Below are 13,456 nucleotides of genomic sequence, written 5' to 3'. Positions count from 1 at the left end.
ATGGATATCTGATCACGCTCACCTCTCCCCACCAGCCTGCCTTATTCCATGTCCCCACAGGACATGTCCCGAGTACTCGGTGAATTCGGGTTAATAAGATAAGGTGGAATGATAGATTTATGCTGCTAATCAGTGACCTCAAGAAAGTAACCCTGTGGCTAAGAGTAATGGTGTCAGGCACTGTAGCGAGAGTTTTATGGACCTTTTTGCATTGACCTTATTATCGTCATCATTTTAAAGGGGAGGAAACTAAAGTTGACAGAGGTCAAGTAACTTTCCCAGGGCCCTACAGTTGGGATAGAAACCTGGGCAGTTTGACTCCAGAGGGTGGTAACTAACTGCTCTGCACCACTGACTTCATCAATGAGTCACTCCTGGGGGTGCCTATGGGAAAGGTGAAACTCATTGCTGAGCAAAGGCGATGTCCTTCCTTAGCTCTGCCTAAGAATGCACTTTCTCCCTGCAGCCTCAGTACCTCCAGAGCTGCACTGAGGCAGACCTGGGAGCAGCCTTCACCTTTGAGGCCTGCCCTCCTATAGTGGGGTCAGGTAGAATCTGTGTTGCCCTGAACCCTGTCTCTCATGTGGTAGGAGTAGCCCAGGGCTCCTGTGGGGCCTGAGTTGGGCATACCCCAAGACTCAGGTATATGCCAGTTACTGGCTTCTCCTGAGTATCAACCTTTACTTCCAAGCATCAGCCAATGTGACTCCTCCTCCTTGGAGGAGCACCATTCTCTTGTCCAGGTGCTCCTGGCCCCTCCCTCTCAGGCTGGGGCCCATGCTCCTCACCCCTGGTTGCTGCCAAAGTCCTCCTTTGAATTAGAGGAGCTTCTGGGAACACAGAGCTCATCTCTTTGTCCAGCTGTGGGGTCTTCTGTATGGCAGCCCTTTTGGCTGGGCTTCCTCCCCGACCTGAGGAATTGAGCAGGCAATGCTCAGTGAGACCCAGCCTTCAGAGGTTCTTCCCCAAGAGGCTTCATGGCTCTGCTCTGCCCTGACCCAGCTCCCTGCCTGCTCCCTCCGGCTGAGATCAGCCATGCTTTGTCATCCAGTCTAGGGATGACAATAAGACTGAAATAAAGCTTCCATCTTGACATGTGGACACAAAGCTGGAGACATCAAAGATTATTTGATAACAAATTCCAGGTAAATACTAGTAATAGCCTCTTTTCCCCGATGTTCTCAACACCTGAAGCTTAGGAACTCCCAGAAGGGCACCTACAGGATATGATGTTCCCATATCGATTCTTATTGCGGTTTTCATCCTCCTTGGCTGTGTCCCACGAAGCTGTCTGCCCCTCTGGTAAGGCCTAAAAAGCAAGGACAGAGTGGTTAGAGTGGCCTGAGATAGGGGCTTTATCGAGGTGGAGATGAACCAATAGACAGAATTGAGACCCACTGCAATGGAACTTGTAGTGGAAAGGGACAGATGCCCTTGGATGGGGCCTGGGGAGAATGTAGATTTTGGTCTGTCCATGGACCTTTCTTGTTCATGGTTTCATATGTAATTGATGTCTTCAGCGTCATGAGTTTACAATCTAGTCCTGTTCAGGAAATCGCTTGTCCCTTCACTGATTTATTCATTCACACACTCAACAGATACTTACTGAGCCCCTAACATGGGCTGGGCACTATTTTAGGTACTAGGGATGAAGACAAACAGACAAGTTCCCCTTGAGTTTCCAGCAAGCCAGAAAATGTAGCAAATGAAAAAAAATGTTAAATTTTAGATATGAAAATGCTGTGATGAAAATAAAGCAGGATAAAGGGATAGTGATGAGGAATGAGAATTATTTCAGATTATACACTCCGGGAGGGCTTCTCCAAGAAGGTAGCATTTAAGTTACAGTAGTCCTCCCTTATCCTTGGAGGATTTGTTCCAAGATCCCCCAGTGGGGACTCCTGAAACCATGGGTAGTACCGAAGCCTATGTATACTATGTTTTCTTCTCACATATACATACCTATGATAAAGTTCAATTTATAAATTAGGCACAGTAAGAGATTAAGAATAATTATAAAATAGAATGATGACAATAATATACTATAATATGTTATATAAATGCAGTCTTTCTCTCTCTCTAAATATCTTAATATTTTTTGACTGTGATTGACCTTGGGTAACTGAAACCATGAAAAGCAAAACTGCAGATAAGGGGGACTTCATTAATAATAGACACTGTCATTCCTTCATGATAGTGTAATTCCTTAATATGGGACAGCAACTCACACCAAGGAAAGTAGAAAGTGCTTTTCAGGCAGAGGGAACAGCAGGTGCAAAGATGGTCAGGCAGAAAGCAAACGACAATATTCAAGGAATGGAGTGATGTGGGGAGGGGAGAAGTAGTGATGGAAGTATCTACAGTAGATGGGGGAGGCTGGATTATATAAGGCATTGCTATTACTGGTTAATGAATTGGGCATTGTTCTAAGTGTGATAAAAAAAAATTAGGGGGTTTTGGGCAGGGGAATCGTCTGATCAGATTCATATATTACCAAGTACATTGTGGCTCACGTATGGAACACAGGCTCTGGGAGGGCCATGGAGGATGCAAGGAGATCTGCTAGAAAGTTGTGGTAGTACTCCAGGCAACACACGATGGTACCATGGACTCTTAGACCAGGGTGGTGGCGGTGGACGTGTGAGAAGTGATGTGAGCAGGATGTTCAGTTGAATATTATTGACTTGGGTTGCCTCAGAAGCAGACTCAGAGATAAGAAGTCAGGCACAAGTAAATTGTTTGGGAGGCAATCCCAAGAAGTTTGGGTGGGAGAATGTGGCAGTGGCACAATCCAGGGAATGAAGTCAATATAGGGCACATCAATGAGCAGGTTGCCACTGTGCACAATCGGGGTATAATCCAATGGGCACATCTCATGCCTCAGAGTTGTCCCACCATGGGGGAGTGCGAAGTTGGGGTAGTTATTCATCAATTCTCATCGAGTATTGGTTGAGGACAACTCCTGGGAACTCCCCAGCACTTCTTCCATGATCTGTGGACAGAGTGTGCATATTCTTCTGTCTTGAAGAAGCCCTCAGGCAAAAAGTCACAGGTGTTTACAGGAGGAAGCCATCAGGTGGGCAAGCATGGAAACAGTGAGTGTAGACAGGATGTGTACAGGGCACCAACACATCTGCCATAGGCGCCGACTGTGAGGGACAGAGAGGAATGAAGGCTGACCCTTAGATCGCTGGTTTGCAGAACGGAGTGGAGAGGGGTGTTATGTATGGATATGGAAAAGCCTAGGACAGAAACAGGATTGGAGAGGCAAGAATTAAGTGTTGTGTTCTGAGTGCATAAAGTGCTTAGAAGAGTGCCTAGCACTGAATACTGCATACTTTTTTTAAAAAAAAAAATGCTCAAAATACAAATAATGGCAGCCATGTTTGAGAGATCTACTAGACATCCAAGCTGATGTCAAATAGGAAGTTGGACACAGACACCCAGAGCTTAGAGGTAGGGAGGAGATAGAAATCATCAGTCACTTTAAGAGGAGGGCAACCATCGATAAGACAGACAAGTCAACAACCATGTGGGATGATTTACAAGAGTTATGAGCCAAGTGGCATGGAAATACAGGGGAGGGTGTAGTCAGTTATTTCATAGAGAGGATGGGCAGTTAAGGGTGTGGAAACGGCTATAGAAAAGCCGCAGAAGCATGATGATCAGACCACATTTTGATTACTCTCTCTAGCCTGCCTTTAGTAGAATAGGCTGAACATCCTCCATATGCCCTTGCATTACCTCTGAGACTGACTTTACAACACCTTCATTCTACACAGCTCTCTGTCAGCAGGGCAGGAGGAGAACCCGCCATCCATCTTAATACACCAGCCTTGCCTTTGCCCATCTATTCCTTACTAGGTCCACCCTGAGCAAGAAGGAACATGTAACCAGGTTGATCAGAAAGTCAACCCCTCAATAAGCCCTGTTTTATTGGCAGGTTCTGAGCAGGTCAGTGCTCATGCACAGTTCTACCTTTCTTGCATCTGGTCTCTCAAGTGTTAAATCAACCTAGGTGAGTCTTTTCCTACAGTGGGAGTTGGAATGTTTTTTCTGTAATGGGTCAACTAGAAAGCAGTTTGGGCTTTGCAGGTTGCGTAGTCTCTGCTGCAACAACTCATACTCTACTGCTGTAGAGTGAAAACAGTCACAGATAAAAAGCAAACAAATGGGCATCGCTGTGTTCCAATACATCCTTATTTACAAAAATAAGTGTTGGGCTGGATTTAGCCTGCGGCTATAGCGTGCTGACCTTTATGCTAGAAGCATGACTATGATCCTCATCCATGCAATGATTGAGCAGGTGGAATTAGTGCTCATTCTGCTGCTTAGCCATTTCAGATTCATTACAGGGCGCAGGAAGGAGTTCCTTGCCTGGGGTTCTCAGGCTGAGCCATGTTCTACAAATTAGCCTTTCTCAGGGTTTAGATTATAAGGGATAATAAAGTACCTTAATAGCTATGAATGGGTCATAATTTTGCTCTGTGTGTCCAACGCCCTTAGATAAACACCCTGGAAGAGAAGCAAAACAGGTGCTAGGCTTTGGGCACCAATCTCTGACCTAAATCTGGATATGGCAAAAATGTTATAAGGATAGGTAAGTGCTCATTTTACAAATGTGGGGCTTATCCCTCACTTTTCTCCCCTGGTTCTTTCTCATTCATCTCCTTTTCCTGTTTCTCTTCTTGCTCCTCATTTTACCAAACCCTGCATCCATCTTGCCACCAGTTTAGGCCATCTCTAGATGGAAGATGCTTCCAGCTGCTGCAGGTAACTCTTAGAACTCAGATTCTAGCCCTAGCCCCACCCTCTATCCCAGCCAGGTAGCTCCAGCTCTTCCAGGCAGTTTGGCAGGTCTATTCTCTGTATGTGAAGGGAAGTTCCTGCTCTCAGTGGTAGCGCTGGATTTCTGGATGTCGAAGCTGATCTTTTGAGGGTGGATTCTGTACCTGAAACCCTCTGTGATAAAAGCCAATTGTTCATCCAAATTATGTCCCCTTGAAAGTGGGGTGAAGCCAAAAGCAGGACAGCATGACTGTTTTCATACTAATTTTTTGAAAAAAACAAAACAAAACTGTGTTGAGTACTTGCTATGTGCCAGGGTTTGTGATAGTTATCTTAAGGTCTCTTTATGACTGCACACTAGAATCACCTGGGGAGGCTTTACAACTCCCAAAACCAAGGTCCTCCTGAAGGCCAGTTAAGTCAGACTATCTGGGGTGGGACATAGGCATTGGTAGTGTTTAAAGCTCCCCACGTGATACTACTATGCAGCCATGATTTTTGCAAATAGTGACTTTAAAATACTTTCCCACAATTCTCCGCATTGGTTCCTTTTGTTTTGGTTTTGTGCCCTCCAATCCATTCTCCACTGTAATCAGAGAGATCATTCTAAAATGTGAATAGGACCCAGTTACTCCTCTTGCCATTGCCTTCAGGACAAATTTCAAATTCTTTAGGTCCTTAATGACTTCACCCCAAATGCCCCTACAGCCTCACTTCTGGCCCTTATATCTATATTGTTGGTTATAAGGTGTTTAAAACTTATAAGACTTTTCACATGCTGTTCCCTTTGCCTGAAATTCCCTTTCATCTGAATTCATCTGGCAAACTCCTACATATCCTTCAAAACCCAGTGTAAGCATCTTCTTTGTGGAGTCTTCTCTGTTCACTCTCCTTCACCCCACTGCATCCCCACTTAGAGCCAGCCACTTCTATTATTAGATGGACTTCTTTGCATCTAATAATTTAATTCTGTTTCTCAATTTGGCCATGGGCTCCTCCAGGGAAAGCGTAGGATCTTAGTCATGACTGTATCTCCAGAACCCAATGCTGGCTCCATACTTCAGAGATGCTTGAAAGACCTCTTTAGGATGAATGAATGAGTGAAATAATTATTAGTGAATGAGGTGGCTTCTGTGCATTCAGGAGCAAATATCCAGGGATCCTAGAGGTGTCAGTGACCTTGAAAATGGCCCAATTGTGTTCCCATCCACAATGGCCTTCCAAGTAGCTGATAAGGGGATCCATAGCATGTATCACTTGGATACCCTCTGTGACAGATAGCTCACCACTTCTCCAACTTCTGGCCTCTCTTTTGGACAGATTGACCAGAGTTTTTCCTTTACTCAACCTCCCTGTACTTTGCCTATGCCATCTCATGGGGCCCCACAGAGTAAATGTGCGTACTTTCTCTGTCCTGTGACATCCTGCAGAGATTTGATGAAAGTCCCTTCTGTTCACTCCCGGAATCCTTGAATGGCAGTTTGGGGTCCTCTCACCATCAACAAACACGATGCCTTCCAGGAGACACCGCAGTATGCACCTATCCCTTGACAATTCTAAACCAAACAAAACAGTTGTGGTGAGTGAGTGGCATTTCGTGGGAAACCACGCAGGCCCCATCATGGTCCTGGGAGCCTCTGTCTCCCTTAGTGGAGACTGAAGGAGACCGAGTGGGCCTGGGGGCTGTGACGATGTTGGTAAAAGCAGAGGAGGGATGCCTAATAGAGTTGCCTGGAGGGAGTGGTAATGACCCCGTAACTGGCAGACTTTGATCACACATCCATTTCCTTATTTAGGGAGCTACAATCTAATAAGGGATAATCTCCTAGAGAAAAAAATATGAGGGGGGAAAAGTATGAAAGGGAGACTCATTTCCATCTTCAAAGTGAGCAAGCTGAGGGCATTATTTTTCCATTAATGGCTAGTTACAGTAGATTGACCAGGGAATGGTGGCAGTCATTAGCTGCTAATCACATTCTTTTGAAACCAAAATTGCCATCTCATTATATTCATCCATTATCAATCTTTGCTTTTATTTTCCCATTCTTTTCTCCTGAGAGTGCTGAGCCCTATTTTTACAATCCTCTCTGAGTGTGGAAATGTTTCCTACTCTTCAACAGTGTTGCTTTTCCAAGGCAGTCCTTTTTTTTTTAGTTCAAAAGATGTATTTGGGGATGTCCTTGTCCCTGGAGAGCTGTGCTGTGATATTTATAGAGTCCTCAAAAGTCAGATTTGGAAAGATCTTTTGAGAAAATTATTGACTCATTTAATAGATCAGCAAAGTGAGGTCTCGAGACAGGAAATGACTTGCCCAAGAATATACACTGAGTGAGTCTCTCCCTGCTCCCTCCCTCGCTCACTTCCTTCCCTCCCCAGCGACCATCTGGATGCCAGGTGCTGGGATAGACAGGGACCGGGGCAAGGGACTAGACAGGGTGGTATGGACAGAACTCTGAAAAGGCGAGATTTGAGAGGGAGAAAAGCAGCCCCTGAAATCTAGGAGCTGACTTGGCACTCACAGGTGGGCCCTGGTGCTCTCCTACTGAACGTGGACAATTTCACGGAAGACCAACCACAGGCAAGGCTGCTCTGAGGCCAGGATGGAATAAGACAAAAGCAAGTTGTGTCTGGACACAGACAAAAATATGAACATTGTCCAAGACAAAAAAATGACCCAATACCTCCCTATTCTGGTTAATATGAGTGACCACTGTTTTTTTTTTTTTTTTTTTTTTGCCAATTACGGCTCTAGCCTGTATCTGGTCTTCTCTTCTCATAGGTATAAGATATCCAATCATACCACCTCCCAATAGTGTTTAACCTAAAACAAAGTCTCATCTCCCTCTCTCAAATCAGCAAACACAGCCCACATTCTGAGTCCTTTCTAACACAACTCTTCCTGAAATGTCCCACAGGAACGCACCCTTCCAGGTATGCATTCACCTCACTGCAACAAGAGATAAACCCAACCTGTTCAACTCCAGGAGGTGTGTCCCTGCTGATCTCTGGCTGACACAGTTCAGCTAAAAACGAAAATTAGCAGGTGCCGGCTTTGGCGAGAGCTGGGGAAAGAATGTTCCCTGCAGAGGGAACAGCAGGTATGGAGGGCCTGGGATGGAATGAGCTTTTTGTGTTCTAGAACTTGAAGGGAGGCTCTCCAGAGCAGAGAGAACGAGAGGAGGAAGATGACAAGTAATGTGGATTTGGCTCAGGGTTGGGGCAGGGTGTTCAACCAAGGTCTTGTGGACCAAGGACAAGAACGTGAGTTTTATGATAATTCAATGGGAATGTTTTGGAAGTTTTTTAAGAGGGGGAGGCTGAGCCAGCACGAGCATCATGATAAATGGTGGACAGTGCTTGTCCTTGGAACCCTGCTTTATCCTTGATGATAGGCTTTATAGATTTTAGAATAAGATTATCATCTGGTACCTGTCCCCGACCGACTCTCCCTATGACTGCAACCCACCCTCCCATCCACAGAGCTGAGCCAGGTTCTTAGGTCTTCTTCAGTTCTGCTGTGCTGCCTCAGTCCACAGGACTATGAAATCTACCTCAGTGTCCCACTTAGTACTTTAATCATCTGCTAGAACTGAGAATGATCCCTGATGCCTGTGTGGCTGATTTTTTCTTCCACCTGGCCCTCCTGAGGCAAGCCAACAGAAGCTTGCCATCCTTCTTTAGACATTCTTCTTTGCACCTAAGCCTTTTTGAGTTATGCCTAAAATAGTAAGATGTCAAAACACAAAGCTTCCTAGAGCAGTTCACTCCCAATTCAAGGCTGAGGGCGTGCCAGACTATTTCATTTCCCCGCTCACCTCCTATTGTCAGCAGATTCTATCATTTGCAATGCCCTCCTTCATTCCCCTTGGATTGACTGTATCCCTGGAGTAATTGGGTATGTGATGCCCTAGGGTGCAGCAAAACCAGGCACAGGGATTGGTGATGAGGCAGTTCCTGGCTGATGCTCCAGGGCACAGCTGAGGGCCTGCCTCCTCCATGTTCAGTCCAGCCTGCCAGGATTTCCCCACACTCCTGGCCAGCACTGAACTCTCCTGGTACACAGAAGACTCTGGAGAGTCTTCAGCAAGGAAGTACCATTTTACCTGGGTCCTTCCTTCGTCTTGTCAAGAAATACCCCTTGCACACTAACTGTGTATATGAGTCAGGGAAAAGGCAAGGCTTTGCAAAAGGCAGACAGACTAGAGTGACTATTTTGACTGCAAGTAAGTTCACCACTTCAAGTGTCAATAAATGTTTCTGAAAACAGTCAATAATGCATCCTTCAGGTTATGGGTGAGGAAGGATTTAACTACACAGGGGTAGCACAGGGTAATTTTTGGTTAAAATTCTCATGTGTCCTGATCGTGTTGGTCCTGACTCTATGCATTAGTTAAAGCTCATAAAACTTAAATCTTAGAGTCTGTACATTTTTAAAAGTAAAAAATAACACATCCCACAGAACTTTGTGATGATTAGTGATTATCGGAGACAATACCCATAGCACCTGGCACAATGCCTAGTACACAGTAGGTGCTCAGAGTATTCCATCTTTCATATCCTCTGTCTCGCGGATATAATATTGAGGCTTCTGCCCACTTGTAGGACTCATTCTCTTGCCATTTTCGGTCAAAAACATCCAGTTTTTTTAACTTTAAATTTTGGAATACCTGTGCAGAATATGCAGGTTTGTTACAAAGGTATACATGTGCCATGGTGGTTTGCTGCACCTATCAACCCATCATCTAGGTTTTAAGCTCCACATCATTGGTATACATATGTTCAACTCCCACTTACGAGTGAGAACATGTGGTGTTTGGTTTTCTGTTCCTGTGTTAGTTTGCTGAGAATGATGGCTCCCAGCTTCATCCATGTCCCTGCAAATGACATGAACTTATTATGTTTTATGGCTGCATGGTATTCCACGGTGTATATAGCACATTTTCTTTATCCCATCTATTATTGATGGGTATTTGGGTTGGTTCCAAGTCTTTGCTATTGTAAATAGTGCTGCAGTATACAATGTGTGTATGTGTCTTTACAGTAGAATGATTTATAATCTTTTGGGTATATACCCAGTAATGAGATTGCTGGGCCAAATGGTATTTCTGGTTCTAGATCCTTGAGGAATTGCCACACTGTCTTCCACAACAGTAGAAACATGAGGGCTTTTTGTTTTTCTTACAAGCACAAAAATAGGAGCTCTCTGAAACATCCATTCTGGTTTGTCTCAGACCAAAGGGGGTCCCAGGATGTAGGACTTTCAGTTTTAAAACAGGGACCATTTTTGGCAAACTGGGACAAGTCTGTCCCTCTAGGTGTAGGTCAAATAGCATTCAGGGAATGGGAAAGTTTCATAATCTGTTGGGAGCCTAAGGTCTGGTCTCTACTGTGGTCCATGGGTTCAGTGAACACATTTACTGGTGACGGTGACCAGCTTGTGGGTGGCAAGGGAATCACAGATAGCTGTGTAGGCTGCGTATAATCCAAGAGCACTGCACCTATGGGAGCACCATGCACATGGCAGAAATTTCAGGTTTTCATATTCATTATGAACACTTTTTGGAAGGTGACAGTCAAATATCTTGAGGCACCTTTTGCTATTTCACTCTAAGGTGCTGCAGGAGTTAGTAGTGGCCTTGGCAGAGGCCAAGCTTTCAACAAATGCCAACTTCCATGCTGAAAAGCACATGCCTTAGGGATTATAAATGTGGACAGAGAAGGCAGGAGAGGATGACTAATGATGTCTACTCAGAGTGGCATCAGGAGAGCAAATATTATTGCGTACCGTGTCACTAAATAGACAGTAATTTATGAGTTCTGCAGGTAAAGCTAAGTAGAAAATCAGATTGCAGCAAGATGGAGGTATTTGTCTGTGACAGGAACTTTGATCAAGGCGGAAAGTTGAGTGCATGTCTGCACGTAGACTCACAGGCACTCTTTAAAAGGCCCAATTAAAAGCTACACAAGGCCTTTTAGATGACAAATTTTCTGCCCTCAAGAAGTCTATAGCTTAATGGGGATTCTCACATGAGCTTACCTCTAGTCTTCCCAGCTGGGAACCCACAATCTTGAATTTTGGGATCCCCATAATCCACTTCAGGCTACAGACTTCCAGCTGCCTCCACACGTCTCCATGGTCATGCCTGAGCTTCCGGGTGGCTGACTCTAGGCCAGCAACTCTCCTCTAAACTTGTAGCCAGCTATGGTGAAGAGGCAGACTGCCAGGGGCCACGATCATAACCTTGGTAACTCTTTTCAAGAAAATGGTGCAAGGGGTGTAAGATTCCTATTAAATCTCCCCAACTACTTTCATTTTATTTTTCCTTTCATAGGCAGGCATCTTTGTTTCTCCTCAAAAGCTGGCTGCAGAATTTCAATCGTTTTTTGCTTCCAAGACTTGCACATGTAGCTCCCTCTTGCACACCTCCTTCTTCTCTACCCATCTTCTTCTACTTTTCTCTAACTCGGAGTCTTATCTTTTGTGAAACTTCTGATAGGTTTTGGCAACAAGAAGTGACAAAAAGCAAATGTATCTCCAAAGCATCTGAACTAGAGCTCTGTTACATCATTACATGGTGCAGCAAGACCATGAGTTTAAAGTCGCGTCTTTATTTTCTTTATATAGCTTTCTAACTCCAGTGCCCAGACAGTGTCAGGTGCACAATAAATACTTGATCAGTGTTTCTGGTCAGATGGACTGTGTATAAAATAGAAGCATATACTATCAGCCTTCAGAATTTCATGCAAAGCATGTAGCCAAACATTTCACAGATGAAAATGAGACCCAGAGAGGAAAGAGTCTTGCCCAAGACCAACCAGAGTCTCAGGGGCAGATTGAGAACCAGGTTTTGACTCTTGGTCAAAGGATTTTTCTACAGGACTACCTGAAAATTGTTCACTTGGTTGGGGGAGATCCTGTATTAAAACAAAAAACCCACCATGTGCTCTGTTACAAACAATATTGTAAGTAGAACAATAAAATAGGCTAAAAGGAAAAGGCTGAGTTAACAGTCTTCCACATGAGCTCTTTCCTTCTGGAAAACTCCCAAGTTTGAAACCACATGGGTCACTGATGGGTTTTGGCAACTCCCTCTAATGGCCTATTGTCTTCTTTTTTCAATCTGGAGGTGGGGTGGAATGGACTGAAATGAGCAGGTGGAGCCAGGTCTTCCTAGTTTGGTCATTATGAGTTCCCAGAGTTGAAGAACAATCATGGATTTCCCATTCAGAATTTGGGCATGGACCAGTAATTCCTCAGTCCCCTCCCTAGAACCACGCACATCTGCAAATTGAGGAGCTGAAACAGAGCCTTTCTGGGGTTGCCTGCCGTGGAAAATTCTGTCACTCTGTTACCAGCTGAGGAGAAGAAGCCTTGTTGGAGAAGCAGAGATATACTCTGACACAGCTCAGGTGGCTCTAAGCAGAGAAGGAAGCACCTGGGGTGACCTGAAACTTCCATCTCTCTGGTTATGCCCCATTCAGAAGCTGACTGCCTGCCATTACCCCGTCACCCACAGATGACTAAGAGCAAGATGACAACACAAGCCTTCCCCACAAGAGCCATACATATGGTGGGTCCGTCCCGAGCTGGAAAATGAACAAATGTTTGCTCTTCATTAGGCTGCATGATATTCCTCACAGCTGTTCCTTGTTGCTTTAAATGGTCTTAATGGAGTTGTAATAACCAGATACCTTCTGGTTGCCCTACTGGGCTTGTTCCATTCATTACGATGACAGGCTGTCTGGGTGGAACTGGGATGAACGTGCTTTCTTCCTTCTCTCCATCACAAAGTCACCTTTTCCAATTCACCCTCATCTTCCCTAAACCTGCTGCTCTTCTGACTACCATGGCAGGGGTTATACAGCACACAGACAACTTGGCTCTCCAGCCCACATCTCTTATATTTTGCTGTGATCCTTAGGGTTTTGCTGTGTAACAGGGGAAGATGAGAGAACTGGAGCTGTGGGGGAAGCAGACTGGGGAGGAAGGACACTTGCTTCAGAATTACATGCTCTTGACTTTAATAGGAAGGGCATATGGTTCAGAATCACACGCCCTTTCATCAGTGAGAGTAGACCTGAGGGTTGGCAGGCAGAGTATGCCAGGGGATGGGTCTGTGGGCACAAGCAGGAAACATGCTGGGGACTCCATGGGTTTACTTAGTGGTTCTCAGCTTTAAATATTGTCATCAACTGGAGGGCTTAGAAAACACTGAAATATACATCCCACCCTCAGCGATTCTGATGTAACTGATCTGAAATGTGGCCTGAGCATTGTTTTTTAAAACTCCCCCAGGTAATTCTAATGTGCAACCCAAATTGAAAGCCTCTGACTGAGGTGCAGATCTGTCTGGCAGGTGAAGTTAATTTGCCTGGGGCCTCCTTGAGCTCCTAGGAGCCCAAGGCCCTTGGCCAATTTTGTTTTTCAGAACTTGAGATATAACCACGAGTGGTGGCTCCAGAGAGTGACGTCCCATGCGACCATCAGTGGGAGGGAGGCCCAGCTGGCTCGGCTGATTGGTTCTTATTTAGGCTCCCAGAATACCAGTGACAGAAGGGTTCTTTGGATCACTTTGACAAATCCCTTTGCTCTCACTGCATAAATGTGGAAACGGAGGCCCAGAGGACAGTGGCCTGCCTAAGGTCACCTAAATACTTAATGAATGTT

At 45.1% G+C, this 13,456-nt stretch overlaps 1 protein-coding gene across 13 annotated transcripts in view; it reads right to left on the bottom strand.

Moving 5' to 3' along the window:
* Window positions 1–13,456, bottom strand: part of PTPRT (protein tyrosine phosphatase receptor type T) — a 1,128,767-nt gene that overhangs the window by 71,881 nt on the left and 1,043,430 nt on the right. For 7 of the 13 annotated variants that reach the window (XM_032295655.1, XM_032295656.1, XM_032295658.1 and 4 more), the window contains one exon: window positions 1,222–1,309. In XM_032295655.1, coding sequence (XP_032151546.1) covers window positions 1,222–1,309 — 88 coding nt within the window. Of the gene's footprint in view, window positions 1–788; window positions 912–1,221; window positions 1,310–13,456 lie in introns of all 13 variants that reach the window. The other 6 variants (XM_032295649.1, XM_032295654.1, XM_032295650.1 and 3 more) reach the window with 1 other exon arrangement.

The sequence above is a fragment of the Sapajus apella genome, unplaced genomic scaffold (assembly GCF_009761245.1).
Source record: "Sapajus apella isolate SASKATOON/1434 unplaced genomic scaffold, GSC_monkey_1.0 scaffold33, whole genome shotgun sequence".
Classification (NCBI taxonomy): Eukaryota; Metazoa; Chordata; class Mammalia; order Primates; family Cebidae; genus Sapajus; species Sapajus apella.
This window is presented reverse-complemented; position numbering and strand designations above follow the sequence as displayed.